Source organism: Mesoplodon densirostris, chromosome 2, assembly GCF_025265405.1.
Source record: "Mesoplodon densirostris isolate mMesDen1 chromosome 2, mMesDen1 primary haplotype, whole genome shotgun sequence".
Classification (NCBI taxonomy): domain Eukaryota; kingdom Metazoa; phylum Chordata; class Mammalia; order Artiodactyla; family Ziphiidae; genus Mesoplodon; species Mesoplodon densirostris.
Window position 1 is genome coordinate 55,027,498 of NC_082662.1, and position 21,881 is coordinate 55,049,378.

The 21,881-nt window shown below is 35.6% G+C and overlaps 1 protein-coding gene across 4 annotated transcripts in view; it reads right to left on the reverse strand.

The window, feature by feature from the left end:
* Positions 1-21,881, reverse strand: part of DOCK7 (dedicator of cytokinesis 7) — a 209,346-nt gene that overhangs the window by 39,255 nt on the left and 148,210 nt on the right. For all 4 annotated transcript variants that reach the window (XM_060089893.1, XM_060089896.1, XM_060089894.1 and 1 more), the window contains 5 exons: positions 16,996-17,165; positions 15,845-15,999; positions 5,167-5,349; positions 4,927-5,062; positions 910-1,006 (listed from right to left, as the gene is read on the reverse strand). In XM_060089893.1, coding sequence (XP_059945876.1) covers positions 910-1,006; positions 4,927-5,062; positions 5,167-5,349; positions 15,845-15,999; positions 16,996-17,165 — 741 coding nt within the window. The remainder of the gene's footprint in view (positions 1-909; positions 1,007-4,926; positions 5,063-5,166; positions 5,350-15,844; positions 16,000-16,995; positions 17,166-21,881) is intronic.

The following is a 21,881-nucleotide window of genomic DNA, read 5'->3' on the forward strand; positions in this document are numbered from 1 at the left end:
TCATCTATATGGTACTGACCCTGCTGCTTCTCTCTCTGCTGGCTCTCACAGGGACTTGCTTCCTGTGTTTCATGATTTTACTGTCTGAGAGCTAATATTTCTTGAAGTTCAACTGTGAGAATCCTCTAAAGCTTGGGCTGAAGATGGTTCTCAGGGTGGCCAACCATCCAGGTTCACTTTAGGACAGGACTGGGAGGTTCCCTGGGACGTGGGACATTCACTACTAAAATGAGGAGTACTAGGCAAACCCAAATGAGTTGGTCACCATATGCTCAAAGCTGTGGGGGCCAATCAAGTTACTTGAGAGCTAACTTGTAATTACAAACTATCAGGAAAAAATGTTAGCCCCATGACACCTGTAATGCCAAGTGTCAAGCCAAGCAACTTTACCTGTGGTTACCTGGGCAGTGAGAAAGGTTTACTTCCAGTTCCCCTTAGGCTGAAGATGCAGTCCTTTAGGATTGTTTTTGGCGGTAGGGTGGTCAGTTAGTGTACCTAGTTTGCCTCCATGCTAGAAACAGAAGACTTGTAGAGTGTTTTGTCTTTCTTTATATTTTAAGCTTTAAGAGGGCAAAGATTAGTTTTCTAATTTTTTGTAATCCCTGAAATATTTAGTTCAGTGTGACACCCAAAATATATTTAAAAAATAGTTGCCGAATGCATTTTCCAAAGGGGATTGTTGGAGGAAAATAGAGTAACATGTGAATATGTAACCTTTTGTTTTACTACACCATATGAAAAATTCTTCCCTCAAATCATTTTTAATCTAAAATTTAAAACTAAAATATAACTATTTTGTCTTCTAAGTTTTGAATGCCTAATATATAAAAAACACTAAAAGTAATCATTTTCCTCTGTATTTGAAACTCAACAAACCCATCAGTAAGATAAAACAGAAGGTTAAATTACTTGTCAAGCTTCTCAGTGTTTTGACGCCAGTGAGTCATATCCTTCCTCCACCTCAGATTTTCTTGACTCCCAAAGGCACTTCCAGATGGGCTTCTCTCTGTCAAACAAATTTCAAAACCTTTTTTTAATGTTATTTCAGTCAGACCACATACATGTATATTTGCAAACATATAAGAAATCCTACATAATGTTATTAATTTTATACACAGCCACCTTATCCTCAGTACAAGTGGAAAAACCAACCAGACAATGGTGCTTTTTATTAAAATTTTTCACAACAGTTGCAGAAGAAATATATTTGCTAAATGTAATATAAAAAAACAAACATGCTTTTAAATAAGCAAATTTTCTAATACTGACTTTCCCAAAGTCCTAACCATGGTTTATAAGAACACGCATGATATGATCTTATTTCCTCCCACTCTTGTTTATACTACCATTATTGTGTGTGTGTGTAGTTTCACTACATATGCTACTGATTTAGGATGTGCGCAATGGTGGTTGTTCCTTTTACCTGATTGTTTTTCCCACAAATTTTCACTGGCCAATTATTCATCACCTCTGCAGAAAGGCCTTCCTTAACTCTCTACCACTTCCTTTCCTCTTAATTTACTTTCTTTCTCTCCATAGCACTTATGACCACAAGAATATAAGCTACTTAAGAACAGAGATTATGTTCATTTTGTTCACCCCTTTATGTCAGGTACTGACAAAGTGTCTGGCACATCCTGAGAACTCAATAACTTTTTGTTTAATAAATAAACAAATTAAGAAGGATTGAGGGGCTTTCCTGGTGGCGCAGTGGTTAAGAATCCGCCTACCAATGCAGGGGACATGGGTTTGAGCCCTGGTCTGGGAAGATCCCACATGCCGCGAAACAACTAAGTCCGTGCGCCACAACTACTGAGCCTGTGCTCTAGAGCCCGCAAGTCACAACTACTGAAGCCCACGGACCTAGAACCCGTGCTCTGCAACAGGAGAAGCCCCCCAATGAGAAGCCCGTGCACCACAACGAAGAGTAGCCCCCACTCGCTGCAAATAGAGAGTAGCCCCTGTTCACCACAACTAGGGAAAGCCCATGCGCAGCAACGAAGACCCAGCGCAGCCAAAAATAAATAAATAGAGATAGATAGATAAATAAATAATTTTTTTAAAAAAAGGATTCATAAAGTATTGTTTATTTTGGTCCACAGAAGGCAGGACAGGAGGAAGATAGGGGCTTTCTCCCAAGCGGTTTCTAGGATGGAAGGCAAAATGAATGGTACGGGCTCCTTAAGGGGCAGCAGCAATAGAACTGATTCATACCAATCCAGCAGAAGTGGAGAAGGCATTGAGAATTGTGGAGAAATATAAACAATAGAATCAAGTCATGACTTCAAGCTTTCAACTAGAAAACTAATGCTCCTTTTTGAAAACCATGAGGCTTTAAATTGGCTGGGAAAATGGAAAGAAAAATGAAAGTAAAAATTCAGAGTTCAAATAGAAATTTTAAAAATATTGAGAAACAAATATAATTTGACACACAATAAAGGACATGTCTGGATACTCCTTCTGCTTTCTCTCCCTTTCGTTCCCTTTCTTTCTCTCTTTACCTCTTTGATTTTGAAACCTCAGTCTTTAAGAAATTTTGTGAAAGAAAGCAAAAAGATATGTCTATATTAAGACAGTTAACAAAATAAGTAACTGTGATCTATTTTCATTTTTATCATTAACTTTTTTTCCATGAAATTGTGTCTCATCTCCTTAGTTAAGAATGTCTATCATTAGATGACCTAGCTTATTAAGTATCCAAATATATAAGAATTGCAAAGGTTTAATTTTTCAAAGACAAGAATTTCAATTCTTTTTTTTAAATTGAGATACAATTGACATATAACATTATATTAGTTTCCGGTGTATAACATAATGATGCAATATATGCACATACTACAAAATGATCATCACAAGTCTAGTTAACAACATCACCACACATAGCTTCAAATATTTTTCTCTTATGATAAGAACTTTTGGGCTTCCCTGGTGGCGCAGTGGTTAAGAATCCACCTGCCAATGCAGGGGACACGGGTTTGATCCCTGGTCTGGGAAGATCCCACATGCTGCAGAGCAACTAAGCCTGTGCGCCACAACTACTGAGCCTCTGCTCTAGAGCCCACGAGCCTCAGCTACCGAGTCCACGTGCCACAACTACTGAAGCCCGCCCGCCTAGAGCCCATGCTCCACAACAAGAGAAGCCACCGCAACCAAGAGTAGCCCCTGCTCGCCACAAATGGAGAAAGCCTGTGCACAGTAACGAAGACCCAATGCAGCCAAAGATAAATAAATAAATTTTTTTTTTTAAAAAAGAATTTTTAAGATGTACTCACTTTGCAACTTTCAAGTATACATTTGTTAACTAGAGTCACGGTGCTATAAGTTACATCCCCGGTACTTACATATTTTATTACGGTGAGTTTGTACCTTTTGATCCCCTACACCCATTTTGTCCACCCCTACCCCCCACCTCTAGTAAACACCTATCTGTTCTCCGTATCTATGAGTTTGTGGGGTGGGGGTGGGGGGTTAAGATTCCACATACAGAACTTCATTTCTTACATTTAAACAGTGGTAGCTGTCCAAAGGCCACAAGTTTAAAAATGTAACAAACATATCGGTAACAGCTCCACTCTTTCCAACAGTAAGCCTCAGAAAGAGCTACTGTATAATATAAAGAACACTAAACTGGCAGTCAAAAGATCTTGGTTCTATCAGTTTATAATCTGAGGCAAGTTATTTACCTCTGTGAGTTTTATTTTATCTTAAAGATGAGGATAATTATTCATTAGGCTTTGGTAATAATTAAATGACCTAGAAAGTTAATTTCCATACTTTATAGAGGGTTGTTGTACATACTAAAAGAGTTAAAAGAAAATCAATAGGTACATTGTAAACTGTATACAACTGAAGTGAACAAACAGTGCTCTATTAATTTCAAAGGCAAAGACTTTGTCTTATTCATTATTAAATTCCAAACACACATAGCATATAAAAGATATTTAAGTTTACTTAAGAAAACAATCACTAAGTTAAATGGCCTATCAAAAACAATAATTAAAAAATATTCATGTAAATGTACATTCACATTTTAAGTCAGCAAATATATATCGAGCTGTTAGCGAATGTCATGTACACAGATGACTAAGCCATGTCCCTGACCTTAAGGAGCTCTCAGCAACAATATTACTTTAGAATTTGCGAAATGTTTACACATACATGGTCACTACAAAGATGATAAGATCAACACTACCTTTTAAAATCTCAAAACAATCACAAATGGATGAGGAAGGGGAAAGTGGGGAGATTAAGTGACTTGGCCAAAGTTATACGGCTATTGGGTAGCAGACCAGGGATTAGAAACAGGTTTCAAATGCTACAAAATTGTCTTCTCTTGCTGATATTTGAGTTTAATGGGCAATATCTTTGCCTTATATACAGGGTATATTAAATCACTGCAAAACTAGGAAACTTTTAAGAGTAAAAAGTGATGCTACATAGAATGGATGACCAAGAGAACCATAATGTAAACTATAGACTCTGTATGATAATGAGCATCAGTATAGGTTCATCAGTTGTAACAAGTGTACCACTCTGGTAGGGGAGGTTGATAACAAGGGAGGCCATGCATGTGTGTGGGGACAGAGGATATATGGGAAATACCTGTATCTTCAGCTCAATTTTGCTATGAACCTAAAACTGCTCTTAAAAACTCTATTTTTAAAAATAAAGGATGCTATTAATCACACAAGGGCAAGAGAAACAAACTGAGATTATCCAGAGCAAATTGTAAGTATGCTCACCCTACTTAAATAGGAATTCTAACATGCAAAGAAATGGCTACTCGAGTTAATTCACAGTTACATTTAAAACACTATTTTAAAAGTGTAGAATTGTCACTGAAGACTTGCAAAAATGATCACTGTAATAGTGTTCAAGGAAACTGAAAAAAATTCTCACCAGAAGGAGAAGATACTGTGTACATACCAAGCTGTCCTCGGCTTCGGCGCACCATTTCTTGCCTGGCACCTATGCTTCCAAGAATAGCTTCCTCAAGCTTTGCTCTCATGTCCTTTGATTTCTTAAAGGTCAAACTATTCATTCTTTCAAACACTTTCTTTCCCTAAAATTTAAACATTAGAAAAGAAGACACATTGAAGAAATTTTCTTCTTCTTTTCCATATTATGTTTCCCCTCTTGTTCATCTTTGGCACAATGATCACTTACTTTGTACTCAAAGCAAGATACACAAAGATAAAGCAGATCTAATAGCCGGTTTAGCTGCAGGACTGAGAGATCTGTAAACCACTTTTGTAAAACTGTCTCATCTGCATTCTTGAGAACCCAAAGCAGACAGATCAAAAGACTCCGACTTGATTCTGCTGAAAAGGTAGTGTGTTGCCTGCCACTCTGAAAATAAAAAGCAGTAGAATGAGACACAAAATGATCAAAGACCATTTCTTTTTTTCAGTTGTCAGTTGTTTTCTTCTAAAAGCAATACAACAATTACTTTAAAATTAAATATTTCAAAAGAACAATCTGGGGCTTCCCTGGTGGCGCAGTGGTTGAGAGTCCGCCTGCCGATGCAGGGGACACAGGTTCGTGCCCTGGTCTGGGAAGATCCCACATGCCGCGGAGCGGCTGGGCCCGTGAGCCATGGCCGTTGAGCCTGCGCGTCTGGAGCCTGTGCTCCGCAACGGGGAGAGGCCACAACAGTGAGAGGCCCGCGTACCGCAAAAAAAAAAAAAAAAAGAACAATCTGATTTAGACAATACTTGTGTAACTCATATAGAACCTTAAACTTAAGGTCCTGACATTTAATGAACCTTTCCTAGCAATAGAAGATTGCTTTAATCTATGACAGGGCTTCCAGCAGACTATAAACGTTAACAGAAAACATAAAGGGAAAAACTAAAAGGTCCTATTATTAAAAACTAAGATATATACCAAAGACTATCAGACACAATATAAATAAAGGAAAAAAAATTGACTCTATATAGGACTATTTTAAGAGTATTATGTGATAACAAAATGTTTATCAGGTTTAGAGAACCACTATTTCCTATCAAGGGCCACTGACAAAAGGAAAAAGTCTTAGACCACATATAAGTAAAAAGTATTTTTACTTAGAGCATATATATTTAAGGTAATATTCCCAACCTTCGATTTGTATTAGTATACAGTGTGTGAAATACAAACAAAAACTAAAACTAAGAACTTGTTTACAGTACCATTTATTGAATATTTACTCTCTTCCAGTCATCATACTGAGCTCTTTGCATATATTATTTCATTTAGTCCTCCAACAACATTACTAAGCAGGTTGTATCATCTCAATTTTACAGACAAGAATGCAGGGTGACAATAATAATAATGATGATGGCAAATAACGATGATGGCAAAACATAACAAAATTTGAAATGTGCTAGACACTATGCTAATTGCTTTTTCTTATTTAACTCTCTCAACAGTTTTATGAGATGGTATTAACTATTGTTATTTCTAGTTTACAGGTAAGGAAACTAAAGGCTAGAGATTAAGTAATTTGCCCTAAATCACATTCTAAGAAAAAGTAAAGCCACAATTTTAGTCCAGGTTAACCAGACGCCTAAGCTTATACTCTTCACCATTATACTACATTCTAATATTTGGTTAATAAATATACTAAATTATAATAAGAAAGCAGTGGATAGGATGTTGAGAGGAATTACAAAGGAAAGCCATGACCTCAACTACTACCCTAATCTCCCCTCTATCATGCATGATGGTTTCCCTTGAAACCATCTAAAGAGATAAATATTATTACTTGCTCCATTCTACAGACAAGAAAACTGAGACAAGAAGTAGTTAAGTATCAATATTTTGTGAAAGTATTTTGCAATAAATGGTGGAATTGGTATTCAAATGCAGAACGTGTGGCTCCAGAAACCAAGACTGTATCCACTATGATTACTGCCTTTAATGGATGCACACACATGTAAATAAATTCACATACATAAACTCACTTAACCACTATGCTATACTGCACCTGACCTGGACACAAATAGCTTTGACTCCCACCCCCAAATCCACAGTCTCTCTCATAAGGAAAATGCTTCTTTATTTTAAAAGTAAGCACTTTCTACAGCAGAACTTTCAGGTATGCATAAATATATTGACTAAATTCTCAGTGACTGATTTTTTAAAACAAAATTTTAAAATTATACCAAATTCGACAAACAGGTACACACTAACATTTCCTATACCCCCACATAAACTGCAATAACACAGTGACACAGTCTGAAGAAAGTTGGACAAACATGAAAAAGACTCAGTAATGAAAAGATGTCAGGTTTCCCTCAAATTGTTTTACAGGATCAATGCAATTCCAATCAAAATACCAGCCAGGTTTTTCCTGGAAGTTGACAAACTAATTTTAAATTTAATGGGGAAAAGCAAAGGGCCAAAGATAGCCAAGGCACTCTTGAGGAAGAACCAGGTAGGATGGGGGACAAATTTGCTCTACCAGATAGCAACATTTACTAAATAGTTAGAATAATTAAGACAGCTCGATATTGGCATATGGATAGACAAATAGTCTAATGAAATAATAGGAAGCACACAAAAAAATCCTATGCATATATGAAATTGTGACATATAACAGAGCTGGCACTATGAATCAGTGGTGGAAGGATGAATTATTCAATAAATGGTGTGAGATAACCAACTTCCCTTGGGGGAAAAAAAGTAGACTCCTACCTTGCACTATTGTACAAAAAATAAATTCTGGACAAAGAAAGAACTTAAATGTTAAAAGGAAATATAAAAGAACATATTTGTAATCTTGGGAGTAGGACAGAATTTCTTAAATAATACATAAAAAGCGTAAACCATAAACCACAAAAAGATGATCATATTTGCTTACACTGAAATTGAGAATGTGTGTTTGTTCATTCAATTAATAAATAGATACATAGAAAAAGCACACCATAAATTAGTAGAAATTTGTTGCATATAAAACCAACATATATACACTACCAAATGTAAAACCGATAGCTAGTGGGAAGCTGCCGCATAGCACAGGGAGATCAGCTCAGCACTTTGTGACCACCTAGAGGGGTGGGATAGGGAGGGTGGGAGGGAGATGCAAGAGGGAGGAGATATGGGGATATATGTATATGTATAGCTGATTCACTTTGTTATAAAGCACAAGCTAACAGACCATTGTAAAGCAATTATACTCCAATAAAGATGTTAAAAAAAATCACTATGTTAAAATGTAAAAAAACAACAACAACAACAACCTGAGATTTGTATCCAGAACAGTCTTTCTCAACCAAGTTTCTATGAGAGAATTAAGCCCTACAAAAAACTGAGGGGCTGTTTTCTCCATTCTCTCAAAGCATTAAAAAAAAAAAAAAGAACCTTCTGGTTTGGTATTACCCATCGATGAATCTTCTGTGAAGGAAGAAACCACAACCCCAGGACTCTTATTATACATACAAGTAATACTGCAAATACAAAGTCTAGTACAGAGTCATGAACTAGGCACACAAAGAAGCAATACATCATGAGTGAGAACTGACAAAACAGATAACAGAAAAAGGTACATTAAGACTTGAGGTATTGACATTATCAGAGACTATAAAATAACTACACTTTCTATCCACCCTTGCCCAAAAAATAAGATTAAAAATCTTGACTGGAAACTTGAAAATATAAAGAGAAATGTTTTATTGAAAAGAAACAGCAGAAACAACAGAATTTAGAAAACTGAAAAAAATTTACCCAATAACCAAATTAAGAACTCAGTGGGTTGGTGTAATATAATATCAGGTATAGTTAAGGAGAGAATTAGTAGACTGAAAGATAGATCAAAAGAAAAGTTCCAGCATGAAGCACAGGTTAACAAAAAGATGGAATACACAGAAGAGTAGAGACAAAGATTATTCAATAAAAAGGACTAACATAAGTTTAACTGGAATATGAAAGAGGAGAGACAGAATGGAGAAGAGGACATATTTGGACACATAACAGCTGAGAATTCCATAGAACTGAAGATGCTGAGTCATAAATTTAAGAAGTCAAAAAAAGCTACCAAGCAGAATAAACATAAAGAAATTCAAAATTAGTCTCAACAATTGAAACCACAGAAAGCCAATTTTAAGGAGACTATCAAAGAAATGACAGAAAAAAACACAAGTTATTTTCAAAGAAGTAACAGTTCACCACAGCTGGCTTCTCAAAAGTAGCAACAGAAATGAGAAGACAATGGGAACAACATCCTCAGTAGACTGAAAGAAAACAGAGGAAACTCAGATGTTACTTCTTAAAAAAGGAATCCTAATGAAGGTCAAATAAAGACATTTTTCAAAGAAACACAGAGAGTTCATCACCACAGAATAGAAAATTCTAAAGGATGTATTTCACAAAGTAGAAAAACATCTCATAGAAGTCACAAATTTGAGAAAGAATCAAGAGCAAGTAAAGTGGTGAACACATGGGCAAATCTAAATAATTGATTCTATATAGCCATAAAAAATGATGATGTCTTGTGAGGTTTAATGATACATAAAACTAAAGATAGCATTTAAGTAGAAAGAAAGGTAAATGAAGTCAACCTGTTTTAAGATCCTTCTATTAACCAATGTGAAAGTAAAGGTAATGATTAATATTAGATTGAAATTTAAGAAAGCATATTCTTATTTGTAACATAATCACAAAAAGAATAGAAACAGAATGTATGACTTCCAACCTAGTAGAGAGGAAAAAGTGGAATGAGGAAAAAATAGAATGAGAAAAAAATGATCCAAAAGAAGATAATAAATGAGACAAAAAGAAATACATAATAGGGGTGAGAAAACATGAAGTAAAATTAAAATGTTAAGTACATTAATTTAATTATACTAAATGTAAATGGGTTTTAAAACTCTAGTGAAAGACAAAGATGAATAGACCAGATTTTACAAATATAAGACAAACTCTAAACATATGCTGTTTATAAAAGACACATTTAAAACGTGAGAAAAGGGCTTCCCTGGTGGCGCAGTGGTTGAGAGTCCGCCTGCCGATGCAGGGGACACGGGTTCGTGCCCTGGTCCGGGAAGATCCCACATGCCGCAGAGCGGCTGGGCCCGTGAGCCATGGCCGTTGAGCCTGCGCGTCCAGAGCCTGTGCTCCGCAATGGGAGAGGCCACAACAGTGAGAGGCCCGCGTACCACAAAAAAAAAAAAAAAAAACCCATGAGAAAAAACAATGAAAGTAAAAGGATGGAAAAACTCATGCCACACACACATACATACACACACATACACGCTAAGCAAAAGAAACCTAGCATAGCTATACCAGTATTATACAAAATTGACTTTAAGGCAAATAAAAAATAAGCATTACAGTTCATGTTGACAAAAGGTACAATCCATCAAAAATATAACAATTTAAAATTAGATATTTCATAATAAGGCCTCAAAAGAAATAAAACAAAATCTGACAGAATGACAAGAAGAAATTACACCACCACAGTTGTAGTGGGATATTAGAAAAAGTGAACAGAATTCAGTAAAGAGAAAGAAGATTTAAACAATAGGATTAACAAATTTGATGTAATGCATGTAATGAATAAATATAGAACATATGACTAACAAATGAAGAATATGCATTCTTTTCAAATATGTGAGATATTTGCAAAAACTGACCATGTACTAGACCATAAAACCAACTCCCACAAATATAACAGATTATGTAGAGTAAGTTCTCTGATCATTCAATTGGGCCAAAATCAGAAGCAAAAGGATTACTAGAAATTTTCGTATGACTGGAAATTCTCAAACAAAAACAATAGCCCAAAAGTCTAAAAAGAAACCATAATGAACTTAAGATATATTTTGATGACTAATGAAAATGTTACCTATACACTGTGGTATGTAACTAAAACAATAATTAAAGGAAAATGTTTATGATTAAAATATGTATCAGAGAAGAAAGGATGAAAATTAGTGAGTTAAGCATCCATCTCAAGAATTTAGAAAAAAAGAACATCAATATAAACCAAAAGAAAGTAGAAGACAGTAAATAATAAAGATAAACATTCAAAAGTGAGGATCAACACTGACCCCAAATTGGTTCTTTACACAAACTGAAGAAATATACAAATTTCTGTTGAGACTGATTTAAGACAAAAGATATAAAAAGCCAGTCGCAGAAATAAAAATGTTTATTTCTACTATAGATGTTATAGACATTAAAAAGATCATAGAAGATATTTGAAACAATTCTGTATGCCAAGAAATTTGAATAAATTTCTGCTAGAATAAAATTTATAAAAACCAGTGTAAAAAGAAATAGAAAACTTGAACAGCCTTACAATCATTAAAGAAATTATACAGGTAATTTTAAAAGTTTTAAAAAAGAAAACTGCAGGTATAGATGGCTTCACTCACAAGTTCTCCAAATATTCCAGGAAGAAATAATTTCAATTTTAAACAAGTACTTTCAGGGAACAGAATAAAAGGGGAAATTCCCTAGCTCATTTTAATTGGCTAAACTACCCCTGATTCCAAAATCTGAATAGAACATTATGAGAAAGAAAAAAAATCTTACTAACATGGATACACAATCTTAAACAAAATACAGCAAACCAAATCTATTAATATACAATCATGAAAAAGTTGGGTTTAATTCAGGAATTCAAGGTAGGTTTAACACTAGAAAATCAACTGAAAGGGGTCACAGTAAAAGATTACAAAGCAGAATAAAATGACAGTCTCAATGGTGCAAAAAGCATGATAAAATTCAACAACTATTCATAATTACAAAAATAAAACTCTTAGCAAACTAGGAACAGAAGGGGACTTCCATAATATAACAGAGGGTATCTTAACAAAAACCAAACCCCCAAACCAAAACCTTTAGCACCTATGCTTAAGAATGAAATGTTGCAAGGTTCCCCTTTAATGATGCCAACTATCACTACTTCTATTTAACAATGTACTCAAGGTTCTAGCCAGTAAATAAGTTATGGAAAAAAAAGAGAAAGGAAGAAATGAAACTGCCAGATGATATGATTGTGTATGCAGAAAAAAAAATCTACACCTCTGTTATTAGTTTAGCAATTCTGCTGGAAATAAACATTATTGTTCAAAATCAATTCTATGCCCACATAAAAGCAATCAACAATTAGGAAGTTCCCTGGTAGTCTAATAGTTAGGATTTGGCACTTTCACTGCCGTGGCCCAGGTTCAATCCCTGGTCAGGGAACTGAGATCCCATAGCCACGTGGCACGGCCAAAAAAACAATAGCAATCAACAATTAGGAAACAATTTTTGAAAAAGATGACATTTATGAGACTATAAGAATATAATATTATATATATATATAATTTATGTGTATTATACATTATCATATTATATAATTCTATAATATTACTAAAATATTTTAAAAATATCAATGACCAACAATACACCTACAAAAGATGTTCTGGGCCTCTGGTGAAAGCTATAAACGTTTATGTATGTGTAGACATTAAAGCAAGCCTAAATAGTGGGGAGATCTAACATATTCAAGGATTTGGGGATTCAAGCATGTAAAAATATTAATTTTCCCAAAAACTGATCCATAGATTCAATACAATCTTACTTTAAAATAAGACACTTATCACCAAATTCACAATTAAGTGTATGAAAAAGCAAGCCACAAAAAAAGAAAGAAATCTTTGAACCACTTATAACTGACAATGGGCTTGATCCAGACATATAAACTACTATAAATTACAAGCAAAGGCAGACGATCCAATGGAAAATGGGCAAAAAAACTCTAGATACTTCAAAAGAAAAAATCCAAATAGCCATTTATATGAAAAAGTGCACACCCTCATAAGACATCAGGAAAATGAATGTTAAAATGAGATAAAATGATATATTACCAAATTGACAAAAATTTAAATGTTTGAATATTCTAAGTGCAGATGAATGAACATATGAAGGAACAGAAACTCTCATACGGCAGGTGCAAATAAAAATTAAGACAAACCTTTTGGAAAACATCATGGTATATCTAGTATAGAAGAGGGTACACATATATGACCCAGCAAATTCCACTCCTAAGAAATACCCTAAATAAAAGTGTGTACATGCAGACAGGAAATATACAGAAGAATCTATAAGACTGTTATTTGTAACCAAAGATCAGAAACCATTTATGCATCTATCAATAGAATGGGTAAATAAATTGATCTATAGTCAGACAATGGAATATCATGCTAAAATGAAAAATCAGTGAATTACAGCTATTTTTTACAACATGGAGAAATATTAAAGACATAATGTAAAACTAAACTATAGTATTTAGGGATGCAAACTTAGATGGTGAAACTATTAACAAAATTATGCAATTACTTCGTTAGTTAGGATAGTGGGTGGCTTGGTGGATAGCTGTGGTGGAAAACAGCAGGCCAAGGATTTCTGGAAGGCGGTCAATGTTCTATATTTTGTCCTGAATTGTGGTTACAAAGATATTCATTTTAAAATCTTTTGTAAACATTTACATTTATGTTTCATGTACTTTTTCATCTGTGGTATATTTCACATAAGCAAGGTTTTAAAAAATGAAAACCAAGGTCAACAAAACTGAGAATAGTGGTCATTTTGAGGGGAGAAAGGGATTGAACTGATGGCAAACTGGGAACTTCCAAGGAAATTGCAATGTTCTATTTCTGAAGCTGAGTGGTAGGTACACTGCTGTTTCTTCTATTATTACGTTTTAACTATACATGTACTTTATATATTATTTTGTATCTACAATAGCAAAAGCAAGTAAAAGAAAACACTGAAAAACTGGAATTCATCAAAATTAGAAACTTTTGCACTTCAAATGACACCATCAAGAAAGTGAAAAGAGGGACTTCCCTGGTGGTCCAGTGGTTAAGAATCTGCCTTCCAATGTAGGGGGATGCGGTTTTGATCCCTCGTCGGGGAACTAAGATCCCACATGCCGTGGGGCAACTAAGCCCGTGTGCCACAACTACAGACCCCACGTGCTCTGGAACACATGCACCACAACTACAGAGCCCACGCGCTCTGGAAGCCCATGTGCCGCAATGAAAGATCCCATATGCTGCAACTAAGACCCGACACAGACAAATTAAATAAATAAATAAATAAATAAATAAATATTTAAGGAAATAAAAAGGGAAAAGATAATTCACAGGAGAAAATATCTGCAAATCACATATCTGATAAGGAATTTATATCCAGAATATATAAAAAACTCTTTCAACTCAATAACAAGAAGATGAATAACACAATTTTAAAACATTAAAGGATTTGAATGGACTTTTTCTCTAAATAAGATATACAAAAAGATGTGCCAATAAGCAAATGAAAAGATCAGTATCAGTAGACTTTAGGGAAATGCAAATCAAAACGACAATGAGATACCACTTCATACACACTAAGGTATGAAGTATATATAATAAAAAAGAGATAATAGTGTTGATGAGGATTTAGAGAAACAGGAACCTTTATTCATTGCTGGTGAGAATTTAAAATGGAGCAGCCACTTTGAAAAAGTTTACAAGTTTCTCAAAATGTCAAAGATAGAGATACAATATGACCCAGCAAATCCATTCCTAGGTATCTACCCAAAAGGAATGAAAACATATGTGGACACAAAGACATGTACACAAATGTTCATAGCAGCATTATTCCTAACAGCCAAAAAAGTGGAAACGATTCAACTGTTCATCAACTCATAAACGGATAAAAATCTGGTCTATCAATATTTAGGAATACTATTTGGCATTAAAAAAAGAAGTACTGATACATGTCACAACATGAATGAACCTCAAAAACATTATGCTTAGTGAAAGAAGCCAGACATAAAAGATCACAGTGTATAATTCCATTTATATGAAATGTCCAGAACAGGCAAACCTATACAGAAAGAAAGTAGGTTAGTTGCTGCCTAGGGTTGGTGCTGTGTGGAAATAGACGGTGACTGCTAATAGGCTTCAGGGTTCTTTTGGGGGTGATGGAAATGTTCTAAAATTAGTTTGTGGTGATGGCTGCATAACTCTGTAAAGATACTAAAAACCATGAAATTGTACACTTAAAATGAGTGAATCTTTTGATATGTAAATTATCTCAATAAAACTTTTAAAAAAGTTGCCTAGTAAGCTAGCTTCCATAAATACGATTGCAATTTTCTGAAAGTCATCTAAAACTTTTAGAAGTCGATCTTGTTTTATTAACTTTGTTTACTCCCTGCCTCCCTGTTCTTCCCTCTTTAAGAGGGGAAAATTACAGGGCTGAATGAATATCAAGTTATTTAAATATGAAAAAGTATAAATCTTCACAGATTAAAAATAAATATTCTCAACTGCTAAATAACTGAGACTATTTCTTAGGGCTGACAAAGAATAAAATGGGATTTAAAAATGAAGAAAATAGGCTATAAGTAAGGCAACCTTCAAAATTCTAAATGACAGAATATAGAGCTTTATACCCAAAAACTTGAGGTAATTAATAATTTTAAAAACAACTTAGGGGCTTCCCTGGTGGCGCAGCGGTTGAGAGTCCGCCTGCCAATGCACGGGACGTGGGTTCGTGCCCCGGTCCGGGAGGATCCCACGTGCCGCGGAGTGGCTGGGCCCATGAGCCATGGCCACTGAGCCTGCGCATCCGGAGCCTGTGCTCCGCAACAAGAGAGGCAACAACAGTGAGAGGCCCGTGTAGCGCAAAAAAACAAAACAAAACAAAAAAAACTTAGTACAAGATAGGCAATATTCTCAAAACCTTAATGTTTCCACAAAATAAATAAAACTCAGAGTACTTCTGCATCAGCTAGTACAATAATCTCAGTTATTAAAGGGTATATCCTTGGAAATATCTGTCTTTCCAGATAAAACTTCTGTAGGAGGGTTGTTTTTACCGTTGATGTGAGGAGGAAACTGCCGGGCCTTGTTAGCTGAGGAACTGATGTTCCTGCAATTGCCATGGCAACTGTCTGGCTTATCATGCTTCCGCTCTCACTCTCATAATCATCGGTGGCTATACAGATTGGTCTTCCTCGTTGATTGTGAGTTTCTGGAAAAAAATCACCCAAAAATAAATAAAGAAAACTTCTGTTTAGCTTAATTAACAGCTATTGAGCAAGCAATTCCCCTTCTTATTCTCCTTTACTCTTTAAAGAAAAACCTATTAACATATACTGCTTATCATTATATTTACTTCTTATAAAAAAATAATTTAAATATTTTAAACATTAACTCATTCCTGTAGTAATATTTATAGTTTTGTAGAGAACTTTAACTTGCTAGTAAAAGGAGATATAATAATATAAATTTCTGCCTTCAGATAAGGAAACCCGCTTTAGTGATCAAAATACTGGGAAAACTATTCTACTATTAGTCTCTCAAAGAGAAAGAGTTGCTATCTTTGTATCACCAGCACCTACTGATAATACATATTAGATACCAGTAAAAAATTTTAAATTGAACTGGAAGTACTTTTATCAGGTTAACTGCTAGTTCAAATGCAACCTACAGTGTTTTCTCTAAGGCAAATGAAGGAATTTAAGTAAATTCTAAAAATGGAAAGCAAGAGGAATAAAACTTTGTGGGTTCCAGTTTTTAAAAAGTAACAAAACTTCAACTTATTAAACCAGTATTAGCAATAAACATCATTGTTGTTATTCAGGTGAATATTAATTTCAATTTTATGTATATGAATAAAATTGAGACTGAGGGTGGTGGACATCTGGCAAGTTTTCTCATATTGTTTTTTTCAGATGAACAGTATACACTCACACAAAAAAAACCCTATTTCCTAATAGGTAGGTATAGAAATGCTATAAAATCATTATTTAAAAATTTGTCATAAGAAATGCTTACAGAAACCTTGCAGTGAATTTTCTCACACAGTCAAAACTTTTTCAGAAATATGTTATGTATTTACAGTGTACCTATGTCAGTGTAAGTTTCCTTGTATTTCTTTTCCTAAAATAAGATCACCTTTGAGATATTTTCTAATACTTTTAAACACTGAGATTTGCCTTTAGTTTGTCTTAAATATACTAAGTACCTGTAAAATCATACAGCTGAGGAACAGTTTCCATGATAATGCCAATCAGAGGTAGATACAACATAGCCACCCGAGCCTTTATCTGGGGGTCAGAGTACCGTGGGTCTGAGTCGTGACTGGATAGTAAATTGTGTACCATATTGATGACTTTCTTATGCAATCCAAACAGTCTATTTAAAAAGAAGATGAAGAAGCAGCTGCAGTAAGGTCACAGAGATTAGTTAATATCTTTAGAGCAAACAGTAAGTCATGGTACTGAACCACTTTATTCAGCTTCTTAACTTTGCCACATATTTGCATGTATTCCTAAAAAACACTTCTCATTTTAAAATTAATCAATGTCCAAACAATAAATAAAATTAATATCTCGCTGTACAAAATAAGAACTGAGGGAAAAGGAAATACTATACAAATTCACTTAAGAGTAAATCTGAATATTTTTTTATTAACTCCTTAGGCCATTTTAATATTAAATAACTTAAAACCAGTTACAGTTATATTTTAAAGCAAAAAAAGTAGGGGCTTCCCTGGTGGCGCAGTGGTTGAGAGTCCACCTGCCGATGCAGGGGACACAGGTTAGTGCCCCAGTTTGGGAAGATCCCACATGCCGCAGAGCAGCTGGGCCCGTGTGCCATGGCCGCTGAGCCTGCATGTCCGGAGCCTGTGCTCCGCAATGGGAGAGGCCACAACAGTGAGAGGCCCGCGTACCGCAAAAAAGAGTAAATTTTAAGTAGTTGTAAATTTTATTACATCAAATAAAATCTTTTCACACATTTAACCAAACTAAACTTTTATTTCCTTTATCTAAAAGTTAAATCCTCTACCTAATGGGTTATGTAGTCCATGGCTAGGGTTGCCTTCGACATCTCTATTTAAACTGAACTTCCTTGCTCATTTGGGCCCTTACAACTTTCTAGACTCCCAATCCCAAGTTTCAACTGGCTAATACACTAGCAAGGATCACTCTCATCTTCATACTTTTTTGGCTTCTCTTCTTAGACTGAAGCTGCTTTGACTATGAAAACCATTCTTAAGAAAAATTCATCCAACTTCAACTGCCCTTAATGCTGTACCTGGCAGCTGTTTCAGATCTTATTCTCTCTCCTTAAGCCTCTCATCATCAATCTCAATAGAAGACCTTACCTCCAACTTTCTTTTAGGAAAGAAAAGCCATTCTGAATTTGCTCTGGCCAGGTCTTTTAACACATCTCCATCTTTATAGCTACCAAATCATCTTTCCTTTCATCTCAGAAAAAATTCTTTCTTCAATAGCTTCAATGTCCCTCTTCACTAAGTTCTTCCCTTCTTTCCTATCTTGAAAATACATGTTCACTTGAAACTAGTTTGCTCTGGCTTATTTATAGGATTTCTCTAGTAATAAACTTCCTGAATGTGCAGTATATATCAAGCGTTTTTTTCCATTTACTTCCTAATATCTACTCTCTTTCTCTGGAACTAAAAGTTTTTGAATGCTCACCACATGGTATTGTACCCCTTTCATCATTTAATAGCTAAATGATTTTTCAAAGATACTTAACCTCTGTTTCCCTATCTATGTATGAAGGTAATAACCAACCTCATAAGGTGGCTGTGAAAATTAAATTACATAATTTATGTAACATGCTTATTAGCACAGTGCCTTGCACACTGCCTTTTTCAGTAAATATTAGCTTTTCTCTTTTAAGATCACACAGCATATTTAAAAGCTAGGACTGGAAACCAGGTATTCTTCCTCTGGGGCTCTTTAGCTTATCTACCATTTTATGTAGCTATATATGAAATCTACTTGGAGATTCTTCTTCCTTCCAGTTTTTATTCAGAAAGTATATTTTTAAATACTGTCAAGAACTCCATCTAATGGACATATCTCAGATTTCATTTTCTAGCTCTCTACTTGACACTTTGTCATCTTTTATGTTTTCTTCTCAGTATTTTCTCCAAAGAGTTCCCATTATTCCTCATATTCTCCAACATTCTTCCCAAGTCTCAGATTCTGATCATTTGCCTTTTATGTTCTCCCTTTCAACTTGTATCACCAGTGATGATTCCCAAACCTGGGTATATATTTAACATCTCTCAGCAGCTACCAGTGCCAGACCTCAACCTATCTAAACTCTACCCACTGGTCTTCATGAAGCCTTTTCATGTGTCTACATTACTCAATCACTTTCAGCCATTATACACACACACACACACACACACACACACACACGCAGGACCTGTCATATCCTATGCTAGATGTTGGAGATAAGACATTGTCCCTGTTCTTAAAGAGCTTGCTTTAGCAAGAGAGAAACACAGATACAAAAATAATAATTCAGTTTTACAAATGCTATAATAAAGGTGCTAATCTTCTTCAAAACTAGGTCTGTACTACAAAATTTGCATTTAACCATAGTATCCTGTTTCAACGTTGTAACTTTCTAACTGCAATGAAAATTTCTAGAGAGCAAATCTTTGGTCATTATTACAACATATGGGGCTTCCCTGGTGGCACAGTGGTTAAGAATCCACCTGCCAATGCAGGGGACACGGGTTTGAGCCCTGGTCCAGGAAGATCCCACGTGCTGTGGAGCAACTAAGCCCGTGTGCCATAACTACTGAGCCTGCACGCCACAACTACTGAAGCCCATGCGCCTAGAGCCCGTGCTCTGCAACAAGAGAAACCACCGCAATGAGAAGCCCACGCACCACAATTAAGAGTAGCCCCCGCTCACTGCAACTAGAGAAAGCCTGCACGCAGCAACAAAGACCTAACACAGCCAAAATTAAATAAAATAAATAAAAATTTAAAACAATATTAGAACATATTATTGCTACTCAAGGAATTATTTTTGATCACTTAGCAAGCAGAAGGAATAAAAAGAAAAACAATCCTCTTAACGATCTATCTAACCAATGTATGTTGTATTTTATCTACGTAAATATAAGAAGAGGGCTTCCCTGGTGGCGCAGTGGTTGAGAATCTGCCTGCTAATGCAGGCGACACGGGTTCAAGCCCTGGTCTGGGAGGATCCCACATGCCACGGAGCAACTGGGCCCACAAGCCATAACTGCTAAGCCTGCGCGTCTGGAGCCTGTGATCCGCAACAAGAGAGGCCGCGACAGTGAGAGGCCTGCGCACCACGATGAAGAGTGGCCCACACTGCCACAACTAGAGATAGCCCTCGCGCAGAAGCGAAGACCCAACACAGCAAAGATAAATAGATGAATTGATAAACTCCTACCCCCAACATCTTCTTTAAAAAAATAAAATAAAATAAAAATATAAGAAGAATTTAAAACTTAGAGATGTGAGTCTCTCATAGTCAATCATTCGTTCACTGAATTAACATATACTTATCAAGTGTCCACTCTGTACCAGACACAATTCTAATGCAGTGGGAATACAGCAGTGAATAAGAAAGAAAGTGCCTGGTCTCATGAGCTCACATTCTAAGGGAAGGGGACAGATAATGAACAAACAAGCAAATTTCAGGTAAGTGCCTTGTAGAAAATAAAACAGGCTTATCTGGTTAAGAATAATTGTGGCAACGGCAACACAGCTATAATTCAGATTGGGTGGCCAATGACAGTCTCATTGAGAAGATACTCTTTGAGTGGAGACCTGAAGAATCACAAGGAGGAAATGCCTACGTGGAGATCTTAGGGCAACTGCAGCATTGCTTCAGGCAGAGAAAAGTCCTAGTCCAAAGGCCCTAAGGTGGGACTGGGTTGGGCCCATTAGAGAAACAAAAAGAAGGCCAGGATGGCTAGATTTTAGTATGTGAGGAGGGAAGAGAGTGGCAGTGTAGACAACAGCTAGATATATAGGGCTTTGAGGTCCATTATTAAGTCTGAATTTTATTTTAAATGCTATTTTAAAAGCACACACTTTTAATTATTTTAAAAGTTAAGTGTGCTTTTAAACACATTAAAGAGTTTTAAGCAAGGAAGTGATGTAATTTAGTTTTCATTTCTAAAAGACCATGTAGGCTGCTGGGTAGAAAAGGATTTTAGGGAGGGAAGAATGGAAGCATGATTAGGGGAGCAGCAGTAAAGACAGAGAGAAGTAGCTAAACTTGGGGTATATTTTGGAGATAGTATTAAGGCATTTGCTAATGGACTGGGTGCAGGAAAGAGTGAGAAAAGGAGGAAACAAGCAACAGTAAGAGCTTATAATCCTGTATATTACTATTTAAAGCTCTTCCAGTTATCTTTTTTAACTCAATAGACAAAGTAGTAGTGAACACAGTTATCACGGCTTTCAGACTTGATAGAAAATCTTTCCAAGTATCAAAGAACCAACTCTGAAGACCAGCTGGAAGAGACAAAAAAGAAGTAAAGAAGTCTTTCATAGGTCCTATATTGTTCCACAGAAATGTATCTATTTTAATAGAACTGATCCTTCATGTGAGAAAGAAACCTCATCACAAAAATAGTTGACTGTTAGAATTCTCTATTTTTTATCAGACACTGCTGAACACCTACACAACATCTCCTCCCCCTGTCTTCCTTCCTAATAGAATGTAAAATTTTTCAGGTATACGTTCCTGCCCCTGTGACTCAGGGGAAGATGACTCCATTCCCCCAGTTTCTGAAGTAGATAGATCCAATCAGACTAGCCCTGCTACTTAAAGCAGACAGTTAGTAAAGCTGTTTCATTACCAGTGTGAGAAGAGATAAATGTTAATTAACTAATTGCTTCCTTAACTGAGAAGGTCTACAAAAAAATATGTTATATGAACCAAACACTTTTTAGTGACAGCTGATTTACATTTAGGCATGAGGTCCTTACCTTCTGCTTTGTAACAAACCACCCATGAACCAAAACCAGTCTAAGCACCCCATTTGAGTAGAAGTGATCTAATCCATCCAGGAACCTGGCATTGCTCTGGTGACTGTAA